This window comes from Moschus berezovskii, chromosome 9 (assembly GCF_049115385.1).
Source record: "Moschus berezovskii isolate FMDL1 chromosome 9, NW_MosBer_1.0, whole genome shotgun sequence".
NCBI classification, from domain to species: Eukaryota; Metazoa; Chordata; class Mammalia; order Artiodactyla; family Moschidae; genus Moschus; species Moschus berezovskii.
This window is the reverse complement of record NC_142468.1, coordinates 49850968-49870626: the sequence shown is the minus strand read 5'-3', so window position 1 is coordinate 49870626 and position 19659 is coordinate 49850968. Positions and strand designations below refer to the sequence as shown.

Sequence of the window (19659 nt, the reverse complement as noted above, 5' to 3'; positions counted from 1 at the left end):
CCAGCCATCTCCTCCTCTGTCATCCCCTTCTCCTCCTGCCTTCGGTCTTTCCCAGCATCCGAGTCTTTTCTAATGAGTTGACTCTTCACATCAGGTGGCCAAAGTCTTGGAGCTTCAGCATCAGTCCTTCCAATGAATATATGTGTCCTTAGTCTCTCAGTTGTATCCGACTCTTTGTGACCCCATGCACTATATATATAGCCTGTCAGGCTCCTCTGTCCATGGGGTTCTTCAGACAAGAAAACTGGAGTGGGTTGCCATGCCCTCTTCTATGGGATCTTTCCAACATAGGAATCAAACCCAGCTCTCCCACATTGCAGGCAGATTCTTTACCATCTGAGCCACATATCCAATGAATATTCAGGGTTGATTTCCTTTAGGATTGACTGGTTTGATCTCCTTGCAGTCCAAGGGACTCTCAAGAGTCTTCTCCAACATCACAGTTCAAAAGCATCAATTCTTTGGCACTCAGCCTTCTGTATAGTCCAACTCTCACATCCGTACTTGACCACTGGAAAAACATAGCTTTAACTAATGTCTCTGCTTTTTAATATGCTGTCTAGGTTGGTCATAGCTTTTCTTCCAAGGAGCAAGTGTCTTTTAATTTCATGGCTGCAGTCATGATCTGCCGTGATTTTGGAACCCAAAAAAATAGTCTCTCACTGTTTCCATTGTTTCCCCATCTATTTGCCATGAAGTGATGGGACCAGATGCCATGGTCTTAGTTTTCTGAATGTTGACCTTTAAGCCAACTTTTTCATTCTCCTCTTTCACTTTCAACAAAAGGCTCTTTACTTCCTCTTCACTTTCTGCCATTAGGATGGTGTCATCGCCCTAGCTGAGGTTATTGATATTCCTCCCAGCAATCTTGATTCCAGCTTGTGCTTCATCCAGCTTGGCATTTCGCATGATGTACTCTGCATATAAGTTAAATAAGCAAGGTGACAATATATAGCCTTGATGTACTCCTTTCCCAATTTGGAACCAGTCTGTTTCCATGTCCAATTCAAACTGTTGCTTCTTGACCTGCACACAGATTGCTCAGGAGGCAGGTCTGGTATTCCAACTCTAAGAATTTTCCACAGTTTGTTGTGATCCACATAAAGACTTTGACATAGTCAATGAAGTAGAAGTAGATGTTTTTCTGGAACTCTCTTGCTTTTTCTAAGATCCAACAGATGTTGGCAATTTGATCTCTGGTTCCTCTGCCTTTTCTGAATCCGGCTTGAACATCTGGAAGTTCTCGGTTCACATATTATTGAAGCCTCACTTGACGTATTATTGAAGCCTCGCTTGGAGAATTTTGAGCATTACTTTGCTAGCATGTGAAATCAGTGCAGTTGTGGAGTAGTTTGAACATTCTTTGGGCTTGCCTCGTAGCTCAGTCAGTGAAGGATCTGCCTGTAATGCAGGAGACCCAGGTTGGATCCCTGGGTTGGGAAGATCCCCTGGAGGAGAAAATGGCAACCCACTCCAGTATTCTTGCGTGGAGAATCCCATGGGCAGAGGAGTCTGGCAGGTACAATCCATGGGGTTGCAAGAGTTGTACACGACTTAGCAACTAAACCACCTGAACATTCTTTGGCATTGCCTTTCTTTGGGTTTGGAATGAAAACTGACCTTTTCCAGTCCTGTGGCTACTGCTGAGTTTTCCAAATTAGCTGGTATATTGAGTGCAGAACAAAGCTAGTGGAAGTGATGGAATTCCAAGCAAGCTATTTCAGATCCTAAAAGATGAAGCTGTTAAAGTGCTGCATTCAGTATGCCAGCTGTCCCCACAGGGGGCTGATAACTGAGGACCTTTCTGTTAGAAAGTCCTGGCTCTGCTATTACTGGATTCCCTGGTGGCTCAGATGTAAAAAATCTGCCTGCACTACTGGAGACTCTGGTTCGATCCCTGGGTCGGGAAGATCCCTGGAGAAGAGAATGGCAACCCATTCCAGTATTCTTGCCTGGAGAGTCCCATTATGGACAGAGGAGCCTGGCAGGCTACAGTCCATGGGGTCCTAAAGAGTTGGATGCAGCTGAGTGACTATCATTCACTTTTTCTGCTGGAAGCACTCCCAGCAGGTGGGGGACAGTGTCCTTTTTCCCTGAAAAGGGAAAATGGGGACTTCTATTACAGAGTCCATACATACTCTTTTCTAGTCAGCCTCCCACCCCTATCCCAAGACAGCCACTTTTTCTAGTTTTTCTTACTCCATTGATTAATTTTGCCTATTCCAGAACATCATATAAATGGAACTGTACAGAACAAACTTCTAGGTGTTGTCTTGGCTCAGTATAATGTCCAGTACTTTATATGTCATGTCATCCATGTTCTTTTGTGTGTCAGAAGTTCTTACTACTGTTGTTTCTTGTTACTGAGTAGTATTCCAATCTATGAATAAACAGCATTTTTATCCATTCTTATGTTAACTGACACTTGGATTGTTTTCAGTTTGGGGGCATTTTTACTAAGGTTTCTGTGAACATGTTTGTAAGAGTCTGTTTTGTGGACACAGTTTTGTTTCTCTTGGATAAATGCCTAGGGACAGAATTGTTGTGTTATATAATAGGTTTATATTTACTGAAGTTTTTCAAAGTGACTTTACCTTTTTCATTTCCATCAGATATGACAGATGTGATTGCTCAATCCTTGCCAACTTTTGGTGTTTCCAAGTGTTTCTAATTTTAACCATCCTAGTGCGTATATAGTATATCCTGATAACTAATGGTGAACATCTTTTCATGTGCTTTTATTAGATGATTTGTCTATCTTTTCTTTGTGAACTATTTCAGTTGTTTGCTCATTTATTAATTGGATTACTTGTCTTGATTTTTGAGTTATAGGAACTCAGTGTATATTCTGGGCATAAGTTTCATCAGATACATTTTGCAAATATTTTTTTCTGATTGGTGACTTATTTATTTTCTGACATCTTTATATATTTTCAGGTCATGATCTTCTTCTAGGCATTCTATAATTTAAATTTTTGTGGTTAATTTTATGAGCCAGCTCAAATTTTTCTACAGAATGAGATGTGTTCACTTATTTATAGATATATTCAGTTATTCCATCAGCCTTTGTTGGAAAGGTTTTTTCTTTTACCTTTTGAATTGCTTTGGTATCCCTGTTGCAAATTGGTTCAGTTCAGTTCAGTTCAGTCGCTCAGTCGTGTCTGACTCTCCGCGACCCCATGAATCACAGCACGCCAGGCCTCCCTGTCCATCACCAACTCCCAGAGTACACTCAAACTCATGTCCACGGAGTCGGTGATGCCATCCAGCCATCTCATTCTCGGTCGTCCCCTTCTCCTCCCGCCCCCAACCTTTCCCAGCATCAGAGTCTTTTCCAGTGAGTCAACCCGTCGCATGAGGTGGCCAAAGTATTGCAGTTTCAGCTTTAGCGTTGACTGTATAGAAATCAGCTATCATTCATACCACTTTTTTTTTTTTTAACTGTAATAATGTTACTTTACTCTGGCTGCCTTCAAGATTTACTTTCATCTGGGTGTTTTCATCCCTTTGATTGTGATGTGTTCATATGTGATTTTCTTTCTAATTATTCTTCTTGGAATTTGCTGAGCTTTGAATATGTAAGTTTGTATTTCTTACAAAATTTGGAGAAATTTTGGCCATTATCAGATATTTTTCTGTCTCATTATCTTTGGTTGTATATAACTAGACTGCTTTGTTATTGTACTATGAATCTCTGAAGCTCTGTTTATTATTTTGAAGATCTTTTTCCTTCTCCTTTAGAATCAGTAAAATGTACTGATTTATTTACTGGTTTCATGACCTTTTTTCTGCTGTATCTGATCTCCTTTAAGGAAATCTAATGAATTTTGCATTTCAAATACTGTCAGTTTTACTTCTAGAATTTCCATTTGGTACTTTCAGTTCTACTCTCAGCTGAGATTCCTCCCATGTGTACATTTATTATAAGTGAAATTATATTCTACAAGAGAATCTATGTACAATTAGAACCAATAAGAGTTTAGAAAGGCTGCTGGATATAAAGTCAGCATAGAATACCAGTACCAACATTCACCACATCAGAATGTACATTAGCAGAAACCAGTTGAAAAACATATTAAGAAAAAAGAGATACCGTTTATAATACCATCTATAAGCTACCTAGTTCAGTTCAGTTCAGTTCAGTCGCTCAGTCGTGTCCGACTCTTTGCGACCCCACGAATCACAGCACACCAGGCCCCCCTGTCCATCACCAAAAGATAATAGAGAAAACTGCATGACATCTTTAAGGACAGGCAAGAGTAAATTCAAATTATCAGTCAACTCCCCCATTTCTGTAATACCTATAGTATCAGTACAGTTGTTGAATATGGAAAAACTAAAAGCTCACCTGGAGTTACACATCCAAGAATTATCAGGACCATTCCAAAAATGGTCAGCGGGTGTCATGCACATTCAAAGTGTGGTATTGACTCAGGTGTAGACAAGTAGATTAGTAATAAAAATGAAAAAAGCTTGAAACAGATTCAAGCATGTATGTAAACATGTATGTAAAGCATGTATGCATAGGAAAATGAAAGTCACTCAGTCGTGTCAACTCTTTGTCACCCCATGGACTATTCAGTCCATAGAATTCTCCAGGCCAGAATACTGGAGTGGGTAGCCTTTCCCATCTCCATGGGATCTTCCCAAACCAGGGATTGAACCCAGATCTCTTGCATTACGAGCGGATTCTTTACCAGCTGAGCCACAAGGGAAGGCCAAGAATACTCGAGTGGGTAGGCTATCCCTTCTCCAGCAGATCTTCCCAACCCAGTTTCGAACCAGGGTCTCCTGCAATGCAGGCGGATTCTTTATCAACTGATCTATCAGGGAAGCCCAAGTGAAAGTCACTCAGCTGTGTCTGACTCTTTGCGATCCCATGAACTATACAATCCATGGAATTCTCCAGGCCAAAAGACTGGAGTGGGTACCGTTCCCTTCTTCTGGGGATCTTCCCAACCCAGGGATTGAACCCAGGCCTCCCACATTGCAGGCAGATTCTTTACAAGCTGAGCCACAAGGGAAGCCCATAGTAAAATAGGAAACAATTGGTTTGCCAAATACCATACAGAATAAACTCTGATTAAAATTAAAATCAAAAACACTAACTTCAAAAATTTTAGAGCAAAATATGGAATGTCTTTAAAACCTTAGCTAGATAGGATTTCTTACAACAAAAAAAACAGGTCATAAAGAAAAAAATTAATAAATTTTACTAAATCAAGAATTTAAACTTTAGTAAGTTACTAAAATGTATATCACTAGCAAACTTAAGATGAGAAGACTAGTATCCAGAATATATAAAGAACTACTCCAATCTAATAAGAAATCATCAACTCCACTTAAAAATGGGCAAAAACAAGAACCAGCAGTTTATGGAGAACCCATACAGTCAAGAAGCAGGTGAAAAAGTATAAAACATTGCTAGTAATTGGGATGATGACAGTTTAAAGGTTTTTTCATACTTATTAGAATGGCAAGTTTTTAATGTATATATTATACGTATCATGTATAAATGGCATATGCATGTACATATTTTGCACAAGCTAATAGGAAAATTAACTCAAACTACGGCACAATTGCACTCATCTCACACTTTAGGAAACTAATGCTCAAAATTCTCTAAGCCAGTCTTCAGCGATATGTGAACTGTGAACTTCCAGATGTTCAGGCTGGTTTTAGAAAAGGCAGAGGAACTAGAGATCAAATTGCCAAATCTGCTGGATCATAGAAAAAGCAAGAGAGTTCCAGAAAAACATCTATTTCTGCTTTATTGACTATGCCAGAGCCTTTGACTGTGTGGATCACAGTAAACTGTGGAAAATTCTGAAAGAGATGGGAATACCAGACCACCTGACCTGCCTCCTGAGAAATCTGTATGCAGGTCAGGAAGCAACAGTCAGAACTGGACCTGGAACAACAGACTGGTTCCAAATAGGAAAAGGAGTACTTGAAGTCTGTTTATCGTCACCATGCTTTTTTAATTTATATGCAGAGTACATCATGAGAAATGCTGGGCTGGATGAAGAACAAGCTGGCATCATGATTGAGGGGAGAAATATCAGTAACCTCAGATATGCAGATGACACCACCCTTATGGCAGAAAGTGAAGAACTAAAGAGCCTCTTGATGAAAATGAAAGAGAGAGTGGAAGAAGTTGGCTTAAAGCTCAACATTCAGAAAACTAAGATCATGGCATTCAGTCCCATCACTTTCATGCCAGATAGATGGGGAAACAGTGGCAGACTTTATTTTTTTGGCTCCATAATCACTGCAGATGGTGACTGCAACCATGAAATTAAAAGACATTGACTCTTTGGAAGGAAAGTTATGACCAACCTAGACAGCATATTAAAAAGCAGAAACATTACTTTGCCAACAAAGGTCCGTCTAGTCAAACTTACGGTTTTTCCCATAGTCATGTATGGATATGAGAGTTGGAGTATAAAGAAAGCTGAGTGCCGAAGAATTGAAGCTTTTGAACTGTGGTGTTAGAGAAGACTCTTGAGAGTCTCTTGGACTGCAAGGAGATCCAACCTCATAATTTCCTGAAATACTTGAATGTATTTATAATGCTTGCTTTGAAGTCTTTGTCTGTTATTTCTGAAGTCTAGATCATTCAGGATTTGGTTTCTTTGAGCTGCTTCTTTTTCTTGACTCTGGGTCTCTTTTTCTTTGTTCTGGTAAATTTTGCTTGTATGATGGGTATCATGAGTGATATGTTGTAGACTTTGAATTCTGTTATTTTTCTCTGATGAGTTTTTTTTTTTTTTTAATGTCCTGGTAGACAGTTAACAGGGCTGAAGTCAAATGCCCCAACATTATCATTCCTGTGTTAAGTAGCAACAGAAGTCTCCTCTCAACTCGTATCTTTACACTCTCAGCTGTTGCTTTTTGCTGGAATCCTTGGAGCCTTCCCCAGGTGAAGGCCATCTAAATATTTGGTCATAGTTTACACAGAAATCTTGTGGCATTTTCTAGCCCTAGATTTTGTCCTGTGGCTCCTCAGCTAGCAGGAAGGCAGATTTCTGTTTCAGTCCCTACTGACTGTCACTGTGTCTGTAATAAGTGACCTCAGGCAACAGCCCTGTAAATACAGATCCTATCTGGTGCAGTTCCTTCTTTTAAGGTTGATGTCCCTCCAGTTACTACCTGCTTTTGGTCATATCTGTTTTTATATTTTATTCACAGTATATCATTGTTAAAAATGGAAAAGCTGCTCTAAGTTAGCTTGTCATTATTGAAAGCAGAACATTAAAATGTTGAAACTTTATTTTATTTTAATTGAGTCAGTCAAACCATCCATTATTCAGAGAATATTTTAGGAAATTGTAAAACATCCACTAAATGGAATATTGCAGTATATTAAATTTTTGAAGCAAAATTTGGAAACAGAACAAGGATGTCTGCTGTCACTGCTACTTTTTACCGTTAAATTAGAGATTTTAGTCAAAGTAATTAGATAAGAAGCAAAGGTGGGAGGAAATAGAGATTGGAAAGGAAAAAGAATATTTTCACTATCTGTCCATTCTGAAGGAAAGCAGTCCTGAATATTCATTGGCAGGAGTGATGCTAAAGCTGAAACTCTAATACTTGGGCCACCTGATGCGAAGAGCTGACTCATTTGAAAAGGCCCTGATGCTGGGAAAGATTGAAGGTGGGAGGAGAAGGGGTCGACAGAGGATGAGATGGCTGGATGGCATCACTGACTCAATGGACGTGAATTTGAGTAAGCTCAAGGAGTTGGTGATGGGCAGGGTGGCCTGATATTCTGCAGTCCATGGAGTCACAAAGAGTAGGACAGGACTGAGCAACTGAATTGAACTGAATAGGGAAATAGAGAGTATATATTTTGTTTATGGAAGTATGAATGTATACAGGAGCTTTTGGGAGAGGAATTCTGTAATGCATAATAAAACTGAAAATATATGTTCATGAATCCTAGAAAATCGACTTCCAGATTTATAACTGAGAAGTTTTTGATTGTGTATACCAGGAGACATGTGCAAAGACATTTGTTGCAGCACTGCTTGAAGAAAATCTGAAAAGTACCTAATTGGCTTTCATTAGAAGAATGGATCGGAGAAGGCAGTGGCACCCCACTCTAGTACTCTTGCCTGGAAAATCCCATGGACGGAGGAGCCTGGAAGGCTGCAATCCATGGGGTTGCTGAGGGTCAGACTCGACTGAGCGACTTCACTTTGACTTTTCACTTTCATGCATTGGAGAAAGAAATGGCAATCCACTTCAGTGTTCTTGCCTGGAGAATCCCAGGACGGGGGAGCCTGGTGGGCTGCCGTCTATGGGGTCTCAGAGAGTCGGACACAACTGAAGTGACTTAGCAGTAGCAGCAGCAGAGGAGGAATGGATGAATAAATTTTATATAGTCATTCAGTGAAATACTTTCAGCAGTTAAAGTAAATGGACTTCATCTAAAGTGTATCAACATGGAGAGATCTCAAAGACAGGGTTGAGTGAAAAAGACATTTGCAGAATATAGACAGTGTAATGGCATTTATATAAACATTTAAAAGCTTCTGGTAGAAGGGAAATATATTTAGATCTATGGTTTAAAAACATAAATCACATTTTCACTTTCATGTTGATTTGTCTAAAATATGCTTTCCTAGGACAGGGAGGCCTGGCGTGCTGTGATTCATGGAGTCGCAGAGAATCGGACACGACTGAGCGACTGAACTGAACTGAACTGAAGTGGTCCCAAAGAATATGGGGGACTAAATGTACCTTTTGTCCCTCATTTGTTCAGTGGATTTTATTGAACATCTAACATGTGCCAAATGATAATACAGCAGTGAGCAAAACAGATTGAACCCATTTTCATAGAGTTTAAATTCTAGCCAAGGAAGATATCCAGTAAACAAATAAATTAATAAAAATACAGAATGGTTAGTGCAATAATGAAAAGTACAGCAGAACAAAAGGAATAGAGAGTGATGGAAAGTATTTTACATGAAGAAGTAGTCAGGGAAGAAGTGTCTGTGAAAGATAATATCTAGCAAAGTCATGAAGAAAGTGAACAGATAAGTTACATGGAGGAAGGGTCTTAGAGGCTAACTGAAAAAGCCAGTGCAAGACCCTACTCCTGCCTTGAGAAGCACAGGGAGGCCAGCATGGCAGGAGCTGAATGAATGAGGAATAGACTAGTATGAGATTAGAAAGACAGCAGAGGACTGGATCCTCCAGGAACACAGGACTAATGTGGTGGATGGCGTCGCTTTGAACACTCGGTTGAGAATAGCTCACAGGACTGATGCTGGAGGGTGTAAGGACAGATGCAGGGAAACCAGTTAGAAGGTTTTTTATTATAACACTTTTGAAAAGAAATGATGATGGTTTAGACCAAGGTGGTGAGAAATGTTTGTATTTTTTATATATTATTTTTTAGCAGCAATTCTTAAACTATAGAAAACCCTCTTCAGATTAGTCTCTCAGTCGTGTCCAACTCTTTGCAACCCCATGGACCACAGCACACCAGGCCTCCCTGTCCATCACCAACTCCCGGAGCTTGCACAAACTCATGTCCATCTAGTCGGTGTTGCCATCCAGCTATCTCATCCTCTGTCATCCTTTTCTCCTCCTGCCCTCAATCTTTCCCAGCATCAGGGTGTTTTCTAATGAGTCAGTTCTTTGCATCACGTGGCCAAAGTATTGGAGCTTCAGCTTCAGCATCACTCCTGCCAATGAATATTTAGGACTGATTTCCTTTAGGATGGACTGGTTGGATCACCTAGCAGTCCAAGGGACTCTCAGGAGTTTTCTCCAACACCACAGTTCAAAAGCATCAATTCTTCAGCGCTCAGCTTTCTTTATGGTCCAACTCTCACGTTGATACATGACTACTGGAAAAACCATAGCTTTGACTAGATAGACCTTTGTTGGCAAAATAATGTCTCTGGTTTTTAATATGCTGATCATGGCTTTTCTTCCAAGGAGCAAGCATCTTTTAATTTCATGGCTACAGTCACCATCTGCAGTGATTTTGGAGCCCAAGAAAATAAAGTCTCTCACTGTTGCCACTGCTTCCATGAAGTGATGGGACTGGATGCCATGGTCTTCATTTTTTGAATGTTGCGTTTTAACACAGTTTTTTCACTCTCCTCTTTCACTTTCATCAAGAGGCTCTTTACTTCTTCTTCACTTTCTGCCATAAAGGTGGTGTCATCTGTGTATCTGAGGTTATTGATATTTCTCCTGGTAATCTTGATTCCAGCTTGTGCTTCATCCATCCTGGCATTTCGCATGATGTACTCTGCATATAAATTATATAGTAGGGTGACAATATACAGCTTTGACGTATTCCTTTCCCAGTTTGGAACCAGTCTGTTCCATGTCTGGTTTTAACTGTTGCTTCCTGACCTGCATACAGATTTCTCAGGAGGCAGGTAGGTAGTCTTATAACAGTTTGTTATGATCCACAGTCAAAGACTTTGGCATAATCAATAAAGCAGAAGTAGATGTTTTTCTGAAACTCTTACTTTTTCTATCATCCAGCAGATGTTGGCAATTTGGTCTCTGGTTTCTCTGCCTTTTCTGAATCCAGCTTGAACATCGGAAATTTGTGGATCACATACTATTGAAGCCTGGCTTGGAGAATTTTGAACATTACTTTGCTAGCATGTGAGATGAATGTAGTTGTGCGGTAGTTTGAACATTCTTTGGCATTGCCTTTCTTTGGGATTGGAATGAAAACTGATGGTGAGAAACAGTTGTATTTTTGATATATTATTTTTTCACAGCAATTCTTAAACTATAGAAAACCCTCTTATCTCAGAGAAACTGTGGGAGTTAAGAAGAAAGAAAGATAGCACACTTTAGCTGCTAATGAGTGAGAAGCTATACACACAATCCCAAAATCCCCCAAAATTTTAAACTTCTAAAGATTTTCTATGGAACTGTGAGGAGGGGATTTCAGTTCCTCTTACCAAAAGGTATCATTTACTTTTCTTTTTCTGTTAATCATTCTGAATTTTGCAGTTGAGTTTAATACAGTCACACTTCGGTCTTTAAATAATGAAATTTAAAATTCAAGTACAGGGGTAAAGTTTTGAGATTACTGATTGCATTAACTGAATTGTGATTTAAATACTTAGTTTTGCTTACTCCACAGATTAAATGTATAGCTATATATAAAGGGAAATAACCATTTTTTGCATTTATATGGCTCCAGAACCTTTTATTGAAGATAATATGGTTTGTAACATATTTTATGATTGTATATAAACTATCTATGAACTTTTGTATGATCTCATTGCATTTGCACTTTGATGTGTTAAGATTCAATTATTAGTTAAATTGTTTTATACTGGCTTCATTTGTTTTATATATTAATTGTTCACTTTTTTCAGTAATTCAGTTAAATTTATATATAGTGGCTTTTGTGTTATTTCTAAGTATAGTCTTTTTCTCCAACTTATTGTCATATATAGTTTTAGTGTTAGTCACTCAGTCGTGCCCGACTCTTTGTGACCCCATGGACTGCAGCCCACCAGGCTCCTCTGTCCATGAGATTTTCCAGGCAAGGATACTGGAGTGGGTTGCCATTTCCTTCTCCAGGGAATCTTCCTGACCCAGGGATCAAACCTGGGTCTCTTGCACTGCAGGCAGATTCTTTACTGGCTGAGCTACAAAGGAAGCCATAATATTGTCATATTAGCTAATCTTTTTTACTTTTGTGTCTAGGGAGTCCATGTGTATGTGTCTGTGTGTGTATGAGAGAGGAGGGAGAAAGAGGGGAGAGGAAGAGAATCAACTTTTTTTTGTTTTGTTTTTTGGCCTGGACAAGCTGTATGTGGGATTTTAGTTCCCCAACCAGGAATCAAACCCGCACTCCCCTAGAGTGGAAGCAAGGAGTCTTAACCACTGTACTGCCAGGAAAGTCCCCAAGAGAATCTACTTTGTAACAAGTCTTTAGATATACAGATAATATTACACCATGATGGCTTTTAAATGCTAAACAAATCATTGTCCAGAGTGGCAGGCGTACAGTAAAAATCGTAATTCATTGTAAACTCTGTGTTCTATTTCTATATGTACTAATACATCTGCACTTTTATGTATGACTAGAAATTTAATTGTTTGTTTAAAATACCTGTTATAATGCTAGAGCATAACAACAATAAGATTACTATAACAATGAACTCAGAAAACATTCTGATCATGTTTTAGGATTGAATTTAGTATGATGAGGAGGAAATAGGTTTTTGTTTTGCTTTGTGAAAAATGAAGTTTTAGGCTCTGGTGCCTAATCTTAATAAAAGATTTAACTTATTTTTTTCATTTATATGGATAGTGAATTACCATGTCTGTTTGAAAATACTTTGAATATTTAATAAATTTAAATTTATTAGTCTTACTAATTTAACTTTCTTTTTCTTTTAGCAAAACTATACAATCTAAGGTGGACTGCATTTTGGTAAGTAAAATAACTAATCTTAAAAGTTTTTCCCACTATATAAAATATATTAGAAGGCTTTTCCCACTATATAAAATATATTATTTTTGAGTAGATATTTATTTTAAATACAACTGAGTTTTAGTGAGTAAAATTTGACATTTAATTACAACCATAGGGGTGAACTGGCTATATACTGTCTACTTTCCTATATGTCATCAATAATGAAATCATAATCTGAGGTAATTGCATGTTTTTGAAACTTACTGGCTTTTACTAAAGATCGCTTCAGCATTTAATAAAGTGAATGTTTAGCTTTCTATTCTAGTAATTCTTAAAGGATTTGTTAAAGAAAAAATTTAAGATGTTTGGTAGGTTAGTTTTCTTGTGGTGAGTGAAGTGAAAGTCGCTCAGTTGTGTCTCTTTGCGACCCCATGGACTATACAGTCCATGAAATTCTCCAGGCCAGAATATACTGGAGTGAATAGACTTTACCTTTTCCCGGGGATCTTCCCAACCCAGGGATCGAACTCAGGTCTCCCACATTGCAGGCGGATTCTTTACCAGCTCAGTCACCACGGAAGCCCAAGAATACTGGAGCCTATCCCTTCTTCAGGGGAATCTTCCCGACCTAGGAATCGAACTGGGGTCTCCTGCATTGCAGGCAGATTCTTCACCATCTGAGCTACCAGGGAATCCCTTTTCTTGGGGTAGTGTGTTTTTTATATTTTGGTTGCTAGACTTCAGGAATTAAAGCCACAATAATAGTAGTTTACATTTAGATTGGACTTATAGATTATAAGAATTTGTTTAAATAAAAGCTTTTAAAAATACTTAATGTATTAGTTTTTGTTGCTATAATATACTTTTCGTGTTTGGACTGCTGTCCTTTGGGAGTTAAAGGCACAAAATGGTTTAAAGTTAGGTTGTATTTTCAGTTCCATTGATCTTCTCGTAAACATATAAGGGAAGAAGTATGCAGCTACTGAGACTACTGGAATAGTACTGACTTCTTTCATGGAAAGTTTATTAATGGAATGTTCCCTGAGTTCTAGAATATTCAGTGACTGCACTGTTAGATTCCCCAAAATGTCACTGTTGTTAGTCCTCTTTCTTGTGACATTAGGATTTTCTTACTCAGATTTGTGTCTTCATTATAAGCTACCTTTTTTTTTTTTGTTAGGGAGCAGGGGTCTGCAGTGTCTGGTGCTGAAATAGTATATGATCTTATTAGCTTGTGATACTAGTTTCTAGGTAGGTGAGTAAATAACATTACTTCATAAGAGAACAGGTATGAAAGGTTCTGTGCTTTTCTAACGTAGTGTTTGAGAAAGAGTACTTTGTAGACATGTTTTCCCCCTTTTTTCCTTTTTTTCAATACTCTAAAGTAGATGATCTTGTTACTTCCCTTTTACAAATGAAGAGACTGATGCTCTTGCATTTACTAAAAAAAAAAAATTATTGGGCCGATGCTAAATATTTGGGAAACAAAAGGACATGTTGCCTTGCCCTCAATAAATCCAATCTGTTAAAATAGATTTAATAATTCTCTTAAGACCTAGGAGGGTAGTAATTGGGGATGGAGGGGTAACCTTACCCCCACCCCTGAGAGCATTTTCTGTTTCTCTCTACTCTCAAGAGTTCATATCTACTCTCAGTTGTTTTTTTCTATCACTCAGTAACTACTGCATAATTACTCTTTGCTAGACCCTGTCTGGGTGTCAAAATACAATGGTAAACAAGAAAAGTACAGTTGCTATCTAAGACTCTCGGGTTTTTTTCTTTTAGAATCTGAGGTAATATTGAAGGAATATTCAATTTTTCTTTTCATTGAGAAAGTTGAGACAGAAGACTGGTATAATTTATTAAATGTGGCATTTATAAAATACTAAATAAGAACAAAAAGGATTTTTAATCTTTTAAGAATTCAGAAGTGTTTATATTTTAGCATAAATTTTAAAGTTATATATATATTTGATGAACAAGATAGTAAGATCTGTATCTTCATAAAGCTTACATTTTATTGAGTGAAGTAGACTTTAAATGAATGGTAAAATAAGTAAGCTTTACAACTTCAGCTAATAATAAATGCTGTTACAAAAATTTTAAAAGGCAAAAGGAGACAACTGATGGTGTATAGGGAATCTTTAGATTGAGTGATTAGGAAAAGTATCTGAGGAAATGACATTTTGAAAAGAGCCCTGAATAAGAAGAAGCCAGTCTTGTGTAAAGATCTGCCTGTGACAAATACTAGGCAGAGGGAACAGAAAGTTCAAAAATTCTGAAACAGAAATGAGCCTGGAATATTTGAAGAATACGAAGAACCCGGTGCGCTGGGACTTAACGAAGGGAGGAGAGGATGTATAGGAGAAAAGAATAGCTATGGCAAATAGTATGTGTTTTATTCTGAGTGCATGGAAGCCAATTAAAAGATTTCAAGTATGAGAATAGTATGATCTAGTTTTCTTTTTTTTTTTTTTAAAAAAATACCCTAGCAGTTGTTGGGAAATAGGCTTTTAGGGGGATAAGAGTAGAAGCAGGAAAATCAATTAGGCTATTGGAAAAGTAGAAATAAGAATACAAAGCGGTGCTCACTTGGAAAGGGAAGATGGGGAAAAAATACAGTAAATGGTTTCAAGGCATATTTTGGATACAAAGCCAGAAGTCTTGCTTGCTGATGTATTGAATATAAAGGGAGAAACAAAGGAACTAAGGATAATTCCTTTTGGCCTAAAAAATTTCCTTTAGTATTTCTTATAAAGCAGGTTTGCTCACGATGAATTCTCTTGATCTGTATTTGTCTGTGAGTGGCTATTTTACTTTCAGTTTTGAAGAATAATTTTACTGGATATAAAATTCTTGATTCATAGGTTTCTCTTTAAAAAATTCCATCTCTTTGAATATATCATTTCTCTACCTTTGGCCTTCATTGTTTCTGATGAAAAGTCAGTCATTAATCATGTTGTTTTCTGGTACATGATGAGTTGTTTTTCTCTTCTTGCTATCAAGATTCATTCATATATTCATTCACTCACCCACATACTCTTGCTTTCAACAGTGAGACTATTTTACATGTAGGTATGGATCACTTTGTGTTTATCCTACTTGAAGTTTGCTGAGTTCACATCTGTAGGTTAATCTGATTTGAGAAGTTTTCAGCCATTATTTCTTCATATATATATATATATATATATTTTTTTTTTTTTTGTCCCTTGGATTCCGCTCTCCATAGGAAGTGAGTTTAAATGATTGATTTTATTGCTCTAGTCTCTGGGATTTTGTTCCTTTATGTTCTATTTTCTCAATTTTTATTGAGATTCCTTGTTATTTTTTTCATTGTCATCAAATTTTCCTTTTCATGTTTAAACACAGTCAACCTCATCCATGTGGAATAGGTCATGGGAGAAGCCCCAGACAGGAGTAAAACTGACTCTTGCAGTTAATACCTGAAGTTCAGCAGTTTTTAATGATCAAACACTTCTCAGTATGTAGCTGTTAGTCAGTTTCCAAAGCCCTAAAATCATTTTCCCATCATTTTGGAGTTGTTTGGGTCGGGGTGGGGGTCCTGGCCTATCCATTCCATTTGTTTTAGATATCTCAGGTTTCTCACATTGTTTTATCATGTTTTCTTCTAGAAGTTTTATGGTTTTAGCTTTTTGTTTTAGGTCTGTGAGCTGATTTGACTTAAATTTATGTTTGGTATAAGATGAACTTCAGTGTTTATTTTTTTTTAACCAAATGGATAGATATCCAGTTGTTTCAGCACTGCTTATTAGGAAGTCTGCTGTGGGTCTTTGGCTAGTATCTTTTTTCTCATCAGTTGCTATCTGTATTTATGACACACACTGTCTTGTTTATGGTAGCTTTGTCAAATATCTTGCCATCAGGTAATGTAATGATTTGAATTGGTTTTGGCTTCTTCATACAAATTTCAGAATAACCTTGTCAATTTCTGTCAAAAAAAAAAGGCTACTGGAATTTGTTTGTATTTCAGTGAGTTTATTGATAGATTTGGGGCCAGTGGCCATCCTAATGACACATTTTCTAATCTATAAGCATAGTGTATCTCCATATTAGTTGATTTCTCTGTAATTTCTCCCAGCGGTGTTTTCTGGTTTTCTGTGTATAAGTTTTCTATATATTTTGCTTAAATTATTCCTAAATAAGATTTTGGATTTTATCACAAATGGCATTAAAAAAGTGTTTGTTATGTTTTATTGCTGATTTGTATATTGGCCTTGTAAGTATGCAGACTGAACTAAGTTCACATATGTTACGTCAAGTTTTTGAATTCTCTACCAGATCAATCATATTATCCATGAATAAAGAAAAGTTTAATCCCACTTCAGTCTAAATGTCCATTCATTCATTTTTCTCACCTTATTCGCAACTACAGCCTCCAGTTCAATTCTGAATAGAAATGGTGAGAATTGGATTTCCTTTCCCTTGTTCTCAGTTGTAGGGGAAAACCATTTATTCATTCACCTTATAATGTGATATTAGCATTAACTTTTTTATGAATGCTTTTTAAAGTTATTCCCTTCTGTTCCTTTTTTGTTAAGAGACTTTTTATCACAAATAGATACTTGATTTTATCAAATGATTTTTTGCACTTACGGAAGTAATCACATGGTACTTCTCTGTGATTCTGTTAACTTGATAAATTATACTGATTGATTTTCCAAAGTCAACCATCTTTGCATTCCCCTGGTAAGCTCTGTATGGTGCGTATACTTCCATATGCTGTGTTATACTTTTATATACTGCTGCATTGGATTTGCTAGTTTTTAAGACTGTTTGTGTTAATTAGGGCTTTTGATCTGATGGTTTCTTATAATGTCTTTATTTTTGATATTAGGGTAATGTTGGCTTCATGAAATGAGTTTGGAGGTGTTTTTCCTTTATTTTTTGAAGGAATTTAAATTAAAATTTGTATTATTTCTTTTTTATTTTATTTAATTTTCTGGCACCCTGCACAGCTTATAAGATCTTAGCTCCCTGACCAGAAATTGAACCTGGGTCCTCACCTAGGCCCTTAGCAGTGAGAGCATGGGGTCCTAACCACTGACTGCCGGGGAATTCTCTCTTTTTTTAAATATTTATGGTAGAGTTCACTAGTGAAACCATCTGTGGAAAAGGTTTTAGTTATGAAATCAGTTTCTTTAATTATTATCAGGCTGTTAAATTTTTTCCTGATGCAGTTTTGATATTTGTGTCTTTCAGGAATTTGTTCATGTTTCTTATAGTGGTGAGTTTGTTAGTATAATATTGTTTAATAATATTCCTTTATCATCCTTTACTATCTATAGGCTTTTTAGCAGTTCCCTCTCATTACTGAAAATTAGCAATTGTATCTTCTTTTATCTTAATCAGCTTAGCTAGAGGTTTAATAATTTTATAAATAAAACTAAACTTTTGGTTTCATTTACTTTCTTTCTTGTCAGTTTTCCATTGTCTTTCTCCTTTAATGTACGTTTTTCTCTTATGCTTAACTTGGCTTTAACTGACACTTATTTTTCTAGCCCCTCAATAAAGAAATTTTAAACATTTTTTGTCTTTTCATTGTAAACATTTAATGTTGCAAATAATCCTCTAAGCACTGATTTAGTTGCATTCCATAATTTTTTGTGTGTTTTCATTGTCATTCAGTTAAATGAAACTTTATTAAATTCTAATTTATTCTTGTTACCCATAATATAGGATGATCAGTTTCCAAGTAGATGAGTATTTATTGAATCTTGTTTTTGGTATAGCTTGGTGAATGTTTCGTATGTCCTTGGAAATAACATATATTCTACTGTTATTGGATAGACTGCTTTCTGTCTCTATATGTCAACTATTACCAGTTAGGTCCAGTTGGTTATTGTTTTTCAAGACATATTTATCCTTACTGATATTTCACTTTTTCAGTTATTGAGAGGGATGCTAAAATCTTGTATTTGTGATTGTGAATTTTCTTATCTCTGATCCTGTCAGCGTTAGCCTCATGTATTGAAGCTATTAATAGGAGCATAAACATTTAAGATTTTTATGTATTCTTCATGAATTGATTCTTTTATTATCATTATGTTTTTGTTTTTAATCTCTAGTAACATTTGTTACTTTCAAGTCTGCTTTGTCTGATATCACCATAGCCCCTCCATCTTTCTTATAATTAGTGCTTGTTTGTATGGCTTATCTTTTTTCATCCTTTTACTTCTAAGCAAAGTTATATAAACATTTTAAAGTGCTTTGTTGTTGTTGATGACATCATATGCTTAACCAATCTGACGAGCTTTGTCTTGAAACTGCCTGTAAGGTTGAGTGTATGTATACCATTTTGCTATTTATATTCTTACATTGTAGGTCTACTGTTGATTAATTTGCCCAGTTTTAGTTTATTTGAAAAAAGTCTTTCATTTACAAAAGGCATTTTCACTGGGTATTGAATTCCAGATATTTTTTCTTTCAGCCTTTTTTGCAGTCTAGATCTGCTTTCTTTTTGGTTTGCACAGACTCCATTGAGAAGCTTGCTTTTTTCTTGTTTCCCTGTGTGTAATGTGTTCTACTTTTCTCCTCTGGCTTCTTTCCAGATTATTTATTAGTGATTTTCAGCAATTTTATAGCCTTATCACCTTGTTTTACTTTGTTTTTGACCTGCTTGTGATTAACTGAGCTTCTACAGTCCTTTGGGTTTACAGTTTTACATCAGCTTTCAAAAATTTCAGCCATTCAAATACTCTTCTTTGCCCCCTTCCATCATGGGTCTCAAAGTTTATTTATGTTACATTCCTCAGTAATTCTCACAGGTCACTAAGGTTATGTTTAGTCATTTTTTTTCTTTTTGCTTCATTTTGGATAGTTTATATTTCTTTAATATTATTATCACATTCCTTAATCTTCTTGACATATGTGATCTATAATTCTATTCAATGAATTGCCCATTTTAGACCTTGTATTTTTTTAAGGTCTAGAAATTTCACCTGGTTATTTTCTTTTATATCCTACATTTCTTTTGTTAAATCCTTGAGCATGTTTATAAAAACTCTTTTAAAGTCTTTATTTTCTAATTATCTCTTAAGTCTCTTTACTGAGTTTTTGTTCCAATTATGAGATCATGTTTTTCTGCTTCTTTACATGTCTAGTAATTTTTAGTTCAGTATTCATTTAGAATGTCTAGATTTTGTTCTCTTTCTTTAAAATGTATTACAGTTTTCTTTGGCTGGCAGCTAAAGTACTTGCAGATTACCCTTTTGAGGTTGTGTTTA

The 19659-nt window shown here is 36.6% G+C and overlaps 1 protein-coding gene across 11 annotated transcripts in view; it reads left to right on the top strand.

Moving 5' to 3' along the window:
- Window positions 1-19659, top strand: part of RFX7 (regulatory factor X7) — a 178173-nt gene that overhangs the window by 59420 nt on the left and 99094 nt on the right. For all 11 annotated transcript variants that reach the window (XR_016038207.1, XR_016038208.1, XM_055436273.2 and 8 more), the window contains one exon: window positions 12400-12433. Coding sequence is in view for 9 of the 11 variants with exons in the window: in XM_055436273.2 (XP_055292248.1) it covers window positions 12400-12433 (34 nt within the window). In the remaining 2 variants the exon portion in view is untranslated. The remainder of the gene's footprint in view (window positions 1-12399; window positions 12434-19659) is intronic.